General features: G+C 48.8%; 1 protein-coding gene across 2 annotated transcripts in view; it reads right to left on the bottom strand.

Annotated features, from left to right (window-relative positions):
• Positions 1-5804: 5804 nt before the first annotated feature.
• ACTL8 (actin like 8) overlaps positions 5805-7751 on the bottom strand; it is a 106010-nt gene continuing 104063 nt past the window's right edge. For both annotated transcript variants that reach the window (XM_067711640.1, XM_067711631.1), the window contains one exon: positions 5805-7071. In XM_067711640.1, coding sequence (XP_067567741.1) covers positions 6322-7071 — 750 coding nt within the window. In that variant the 3' untranslated portion in view covers positions 5805-6321. The remainder of the gene's footprint in view (positions 7072-7751) is intronic.

The raw sequence follows: 7751 nt of genomic DNA, 5'->3' as shown, positions 1-7751 counted from the left end.
AACTGGGGTTCAGTAAGACTCAAAATGAATCTGTGTCTTCAACCCCACCAGTGTTCTTGGGTTAAGCATCGCTCTCTCCCTGGAGGGAGCTAATAGTTGAGGGGTTAGCCACAGAACTGGGGTTCAGGAGAAGTGGCCTGAATGTAGGCAAAGAGTTCCAATGAATTCTGCCTTAATTAAGGAAAAGAGTTGGACCCACCTCTCACACTCTGATTTTAGGGCTGCTTTAAAACTCCAAAGATCCCTGAGAGTGGTTGTATATCAAGGTCATAACACCTTAGTGGAAAAGTTCATCAAAAGGACAGGATGAAGAGGAAAGTTTGCCAGCAGTACCTGGGCTTTGTGATGCCTATATGTAGTTGGTTGCTCTTAGAGCCTTTGATCCTGGCTTTTTGTTACAGATGAGTGACTCAGGGAGAAAATTAACCATTAATGAGCACCTACTATGTCCCAGACACTGTACTAAGCCACTTTAGAAACATTCTTCAGTCTCAGAGTAGATGCCTAATAAGTATTCGTTGAATGAATCAATGACTTAAAGCCCCATATCTGTGAGGTAGGTACTATTATACTGTTATCACCTCTTTACAGTTGAGGCAATAGAACCAAAAAGAGGGACTCTCCTTTGCCCCAGGGAACACAGCATCCAAGTGGGGATCAGAGATTCAAGCCCAAGTCTGTCTGACTCTGACATCAGAGCTCTTAGGAAAGGACAGCCACGGTTCCTTCTTTCTCAGCAGGGGTTGACTTCTTGGAAGAGGAGATCACGAATGAGGCTGGAAAGAAGCGAAAAGCCAGGGAGCTGTTCCGAGACTTGCAGTGCTGAAAAAGTACATGGAGCCAAGCTCTGATGTCCCACCCGGGACGGGGCATGTCTGGCTCTCAGCCTGAATTCATCTCACTCTCTCACCTTGGAGGTGACTCTCCCCAAGCCCCACACTGGTGGCTGTCTCTCCTGCCGTCAATCAGGATGATGTGCTCCGAAACTGACAACAACCAGACATCAGCTTGCCGATAGGAAGATCTGTTGGTCCCTCGAACGCACCACAACTCCAAGTATCGCCAATACCAAATTCCCAATCTAAAGCGTCAGAGAGAAGCAAGGTCCTGGACAACACAAAACCTGTTTCTCCTAGAGTCTAATGGAATGCATGTTTTCATAATTTATAGTATTGCTCTGGTCAGATCTTCTCTGGACCATTGTCCAGGCTATACCCAGAGCTCTAATTCTTCAAGCGATGTCATGACTCTGCTTCCAATTCTGACAGTTCTCCCCATCACCCTCAGGAGGACGTCTTCACTCCTTGGTGTGACACTCAAATGTCTTTCAAGAGCTGGCCCTACCAACCTCCACCTTCATCTTTCCTGACTCCCTACTACCCTCATTCTCCAGCCATTCTAAGTGTTCCATCTCTTTAACCCCACACCAGGTCGTCAAAAGCAGCCATCAGGTTGCTAGCAGGGACAACCATTCCAAACAAAAGGAAGAGCATGTGCTAAGTCCTACTCCTCTGGCAAGAGTCATCTCAGGCATCACTTCCTACAGTAGACCCCTCTGGCTGACTGCCTCTCCCTGTAGCCAGCCACTCTCCATCCCTGTGATACCTTTGTGTATAGAATGTGATTCTGCCCCATCACCAAATTACCCTACAACGCCTTCCCCTGGAAAGTTAACACTTTTTGATGTTTTGTATCACCAGCACCTACCTGCATGTGATCAAGTAAAAATAAACAGAAAAGCCAGGTTTTTTGCCTGAGGACTTTATCAATAGAGGCTGGTGTATGCAGATGTAATAATAGCTAATCCTTATTTGTCTGGCACTTGCTAAGTGTTTTACATACGTTAACTCATCAAAACCATCTGGTAATCATCAAAACCACCCTGAGGGAGGTGTCTTTATTGGGCCCATTTTACAAATGGGAAGACTGAGGTACAGGAGGTTAAGTAACTTCCTTCAAGGCAACAGAGCTAGAAAGCAGCACAGCAAGAATGATAATCCGCACAGTCTGGCTTCAGAGTATGAGCCTTTGTCCATTTCAGCATCTGCCTCTCCAGGGAAAGGGGACACAGAGGTGGGAGAGACACTGAGTCTCTTCTAGAGCCAGGAGGGTACTCAGCATTAACGCTGACTTTGTTCTCTGTATCAGCAGAACCTAAAGCTTCTATCAGGGTTATCTAAGGAAACTTGGGCATCCAAACCCTCCCCAAACCCAAATACAAGGGTGCCAAGCCCCAGCAGAAACTGGCAATAGAAACTGGCAGGACTGTACCCTCACAGCTGTGAACGGCCCGCCTGGGGGGCCTTCCCTTTGTCCCCTCTGCCAGCTCCACCCAGCCCCTTCCCCAGCTGCCAAGACCCTGCCTCCCACCCCCCTGCACCTGGTTGCCCCTGGCAGGCAGCCCCGGACCCCTCGTGGAGGATAAGCTTCCCCCAGCTCAGAGCAGCTGCCAGACAATGCCAGAGCCAACAGGCATCTTCTGGGCACCACTCACTGCCCTGCCAGGCCTGGCGTGCCAGCAGTTCCATGTTAGGTTGATGGCCCTGCACAGCCCCACGGAGCTACTATTTTTAACTTAATTGGAGAGTCGAAGGAGAGAGATGGTACCCAGCGAGGGAGTTTTAAAAGCTTTCGAGGTGGGGGAGGGGGAAGAAAGTGAAGAAAAGTTCGTAATTATACACCAGGCAGCCAGATTTGATGCTTGAACAGAAAGGTTAAATGTTACATTTGGAATAAAATGAGAAAAAAAGTTCTGATGACAGTTGCCCAGAGCTAAATAAGGGGAAAAAAAAAGTACCCCTTGCCCATCTCTTCTCCATCTCCCTCTTTTCTCTCATACTCATTTCCGTGTTTCCCCACTTCTGCTTTTTAAGGCTCAAGAGTACACAAATAAACCGATTTGGAGCACAAAGATTACTGTTTGGTATGTCAACACCTTGACTGCAATTCAAAAGCAGCTTTCACTCAAGCCTGGAAAAATCACACATCTGCATCTCTCAGGCCAAGGGGTCCAACAAGGCCCAGTAAACTGGGAAGTGGTCTGGAACTGTGCATAACACCTTGGGCCTTAGTATGGATAAACCTAGGTTCAAATCCCTCCTCTGCCAAGGGACAGATGCTGTGGGTTAACTCACCCAATGCCCATCTGCCTCCTGTTTCTTTCAGCTACTTCTAAGTAATGAGACATAAGCAGAAGTCAGCTGGATGAGGCTTTCCCATAAACAGATACATGGCACACTCCCTTCAACCTGCCTTTTCCTGCAAGAAATGTGGGTGTGATGCCAGGAGCTACTGCAGCTATTTTGTGAAACGAGGCAACAAACTAAAATTGGAAAAGAAGAGTCCTTGATGAGGGAGCTATACCACTGGTCCACTGGACTGCCTACTTGTTACCTGAGACAAAAAATCCCAATATGTTTCAGCCACTTTTAATCTAGTTTCCTTCCAGGAATGCTGAATCCATTCCTAATTTGGCAATCCATTATTAGCTTGAGCATGATTGTGAACTTGAGCAGGCGCTTAACATCTCTAAGCTTCAGTTTTCCTATTTGTAAGTGGGGACAAAGATCACTTATTTCACAGTGTGCATGTGAGGATTAAATGCACGTCCATTTGTAAAGCACTCACCACAATGCCCGACAAGGCACAGTGGCTGCTGTTGCTATTAACACTCCTGATTAGTAAGAGAGAAATATCAAATTATAAAATTTAAAGTACTATCTCTTATTTCAATTAACTTTCTAGCTTTCAAAATGACTTATCTTTTATTTTAGCTCATTCTCAACCCCAAACCTCTGAGAGGAGAAAGTGTTACTCCCTATCGTACACCTGATAGACTCAGAAGAAGCCCAAGGTAGCTTCGTTACTGACAGGGCTCAAGTCTGACTCCAAATCTCTGGGGCCTTCTAGGCCCCACTTCTGCCCCTGGGGACCACTGATGGCTCAATTTCGGGGATAAGGATGTGGTTGAGAGAATACGGTTCATGTGTCAAAGATGAGGGGAGCTTGACTGTGGTCTCCAAATCCCTCCTCCTATTCCTGGAACATCAGGGTTCCCTGGGCGTCAATCCTCTACCCACTATACTTTTGGTTCCCTAATGCTGAGGGACAGATGGGAACCAAACATTAGGGAAACCAAAAGCCCCTTCCAACTTCTGCCACTTACCAGAAACTTCTGCCACTTACCAGAAAAAAAAATTTGTTAAATAAATAGTAAGTTAGAACTTCTTTCTCTGTATTAGTTAAAATAAGCAAAACGCTGCTGTAACAACCCCCAAAGCCCAGTGGCTGAACATAGTAGATTCTTCCTCATGTCCCAGTGCAGTGCAGGTTGGTGGGACTGGGTGAGGCTGGGGAGCGGGCTCTGCTCCACTCAGTCAGTTTGCCTCCTTCCACCTGCTACTCTGCCCCTCCCCCATTAGATCCACTGCATCCCACAGGCTGATGGGACTATTTTGAGGATCAGGCATCCACTGAACTAGCCAGAATCCATGTGTGGTCAGCCCTACCTAACTCCGAGGACACTGGGAAGTGTGACCTCACAACGTGCTGAGGAGGGAGGGGCACAGTCGCCGATGGTCGCCAGCAATCTCCAGCTCGGTCCACCCCATCCAAAACAGGCATCCCTCCAGCAGCCAGATCACGTGACCTTGTAACATTTAATTCATTTTAGTCATCATCATCTGAAATCGATTTCCCTACAGGCACACCTCATTTTCTTGTGCTTCACTTTATTGTGCTTCACAAATAATTGTGGAGTTTTTTTGGTGTTTTCTCTTTTTTTTTCAGACTGATTTGTGGCAACCCGGTGTCGAGCAAGTCTATAGGCGCCACTTTTCCAACAGGATTTACTCCCTTCATGTCTCTGTATCACAGTTTGGCAATTCTCGCGATCTTTCAAACTTCTTCATTATTATTAGTATATTTATTATGGTGATCTGTAACCTTGATGTTACTACTACAATTTGTTGAAGGCTCAGATGAGAGCATCTTTTAGCAATAAAGTATTTTTAAATTAAGGCATGTGTTTTTTTTAGATGTAATGCTATTATACACTTAATAGCCTATAGCCCAGTGTAAACATAAATTTTTTTTTTTTTTTTTTTTTTTTTTTTTTTTGCTGTACGCGGGCCTCTCACTGTTGTAGCCTCTCCCGTTGCGGAGCACAGGCTCAGGACGCGCAGGCTCAGCGGCCATGGCTCACGGGCCCAGCCGCTCCACGGCATGTGGGATCTTCCCGGACCGGGGCACGAACCCGCGTCCCCTGCATCGGCAGGCGGACTCTCAACCACTGCGCCACCAGGGAAGCCCGTAAACATAACTTTTATATGCACTGGGAAACCAAAAAATTCACGAGGCTCTCTTTTTTGTGATATTTGCTTTATCGCCGTGATCTGGAACTGAACCCTCAGCATCGCCCAGGTCTGCCTGTATCTATCGCCTGCGCCCTCACAGCAGATGACAATCTCCTGAAACCAGAAACTTCATGTATCTCTTTCACCTAGTGCCTAGCATAATACCAGGCACATAGCAGTTCTCCAATATTTACTGAATAAACATTACACTAATAGGAACGCAAACTTCAGCAGAGTATTGGTACGTGCGGGATGAATGGGGAGAACGTGGCGATGGAAGGAGGATGCTCCAGGCCCCCATCCATTCTGCTCAGTGGGAACCACTGTTCACAGGTCTCCAGAGTCCTCAGGGGCTTCCCTGGCCCCGCCCTGGCACTCACATACTCACGTTCCCTGGGTCCCCCCAAAGGGACTGCCCACCCTACCCCCATCCATCACAGAAGGCAGCACTTTCAAACAAGTTGTTTATTTGCATATAGAAAACAAGACCCTGGCCAGGGGCCCAAGGGCCGGAAGGGCACTCCAGGCTACCTGCACCAACTCCTCCCCAGTCAATGAGAGGATGGAGGTCTAGAAACGTCAACTATCCCCATCCCCACCTTCCCTATCCCCTACTCAAAATTAATTCTCTCTTGCCCCAGTTAAAACCTACTCAACCAAAAGAACGGGACAACCCAAGGGAGATGCCAGGACAAACAAGTAGCTATTAAGCATGGAGATGGCAGCTGGCCGCTCCCATCCCAGTGACAGACCACCCCCCTGGAAGGTTTCCAGGGATGACACCCTGTCCTCCCATGGGTTGGATCCCACTCCTGAAACAAGATAAAACCCTAGAACGTAAAAAAAATCCCTCATGACCTTTGAATTCCAAAGCCAGCTAACCCCATCCTGGCCCAGCCCCTTTTGCTGAAATGAATCCACCCACGCCCATCTGATGGGAGCTGGGTTCCGGGAGCCAGCCAGCCCGTCACATCTTGAAACTCTCATCATACTCCTCTCTGGTCATCCACTTAGACTTGTAAGTCGACAGATGAGCCACTACAGACGCTCCCAGCCAGACACTAAAGTTCCTGTTGGAACCCACCCACATGGTGGTCTTGGTGGAGGAGAAATGATCAGCGATCAGCCTGTACAGACGCTTGGTGAAGCCAGGATAGAGGGTGTTGCCCCCGCAGGCCATCAGGTGGGAGACGAGCAGCGGGTGCATGGAGGCGTCGCAGGTCTCGATGGAATCCAGGACGGCCTGGGAGATGCTGGGCCCTTGCAGGTCGAACACCTCAGGGCTGAAGAACATCTCAGGAGCCAGCCGCTGCATGGGGGTCAGCTCCACACGGTTGCCATCCGGGAGCTGATAGGCATTATTCTCATCGGAGCCTCTTGGAAGGCTCTGATAAAAGTCCAGTGACTCCCCCAGATTCTGCGGCACGTAGCACTTGGTCATCTGAGTGGTGGCCACCGTATCCAGCTGAAACAGGTTGTGTCGATTGTAATCTTCCTTAAAAAGGCTCTTGAAGAGATAGGCCGACAGATCCTGGCCTGCAAACTCCAGCATCTTAGCACTGGACCGTAAGGGGCAGCCCAGATGGAAAGGCTGCACGCGGGTCAGGCCGTAGCCTGAATCTACCACCACGCCGGTCAGGAGGCCAGAGGCATACAGGGACATCTCCAGCTGGTCAGCCAGGAAGATGGACGGGACATCCAGTAACTCAAACATAATCTGCAAGAAGGGAGAAGATGGACACTCAGGGTATTTTCCCCAAAGTGTCCCGATCCATTTCTGTTTCCCCCAAGGCCTCACTACACGTCTGCTCACAATGTTGAAGTCGGCACAGACCTGTGTCCTGCAGGGACCAGCTGGCCCCTTGGAGCGTATGCTGGGGGAATAAGGGAAGGGTTCTGGAGGATTAGAAAGAGCCAGATTGGCCCTTGGGAGCTTGCCTGATGATGGCCTTTCAGAGGACCGTTTTGGTGGAGGGGTGGGAAGAGACCTCAGCCTGTGAGAAAGGGCGCTGAGATGCCGGGTTATGTGAGCAGTGGGGACACAAGTGGCGGCCATAGTGAAGGGCCAGATTTCCAGCCTGAACGATTTACTTAGAAGAAAGAAGAGATGAGAGAAGATACAAGTGCTGCATCCCCAAGTTTCTGACACTACAGATGCAGAAAGGCTGTAACATCCCATCCTTCTGTAGCCTTTGGCCACTTACCTGTCTTTGCAGGCCCCGGCAGGCCTACCTTCTCCCCTCAGTGGAAGGGACCTCCCTCCACTCCCACGCTCAGAATATTGTCCCCTCACCATCCATTCCCCAAATAGAATAGAAGCCAAGGTCCTCTTTTTCAAACAGAAAATCAAACATGACTCCCCCAACCCCACTTAAAGCCCCCCAGGAGCTGCTTATT

This window comes from Pseudorca crassidens, chromosome 2 (genome assembly GCF_039906515.1).
Source record: "Pseudorca crassidens isolate mPseCra1 chromosome 2, mPseCra1.hap1, whole genome shotgun sequence".
NCBI classification, from domain to species: domain Eukaryota; kingdom Metazoa; phylum Chordata; class Mammalia; order Artiodactyla; family Delphinidae; genus Pseudorca; species Pseudorca crassidens.
The sequence above is the reverse complement of the archived record's forward strand: the minus strand, read 5'-3'. Positions and strand labels throughout refer to the sequence as shown.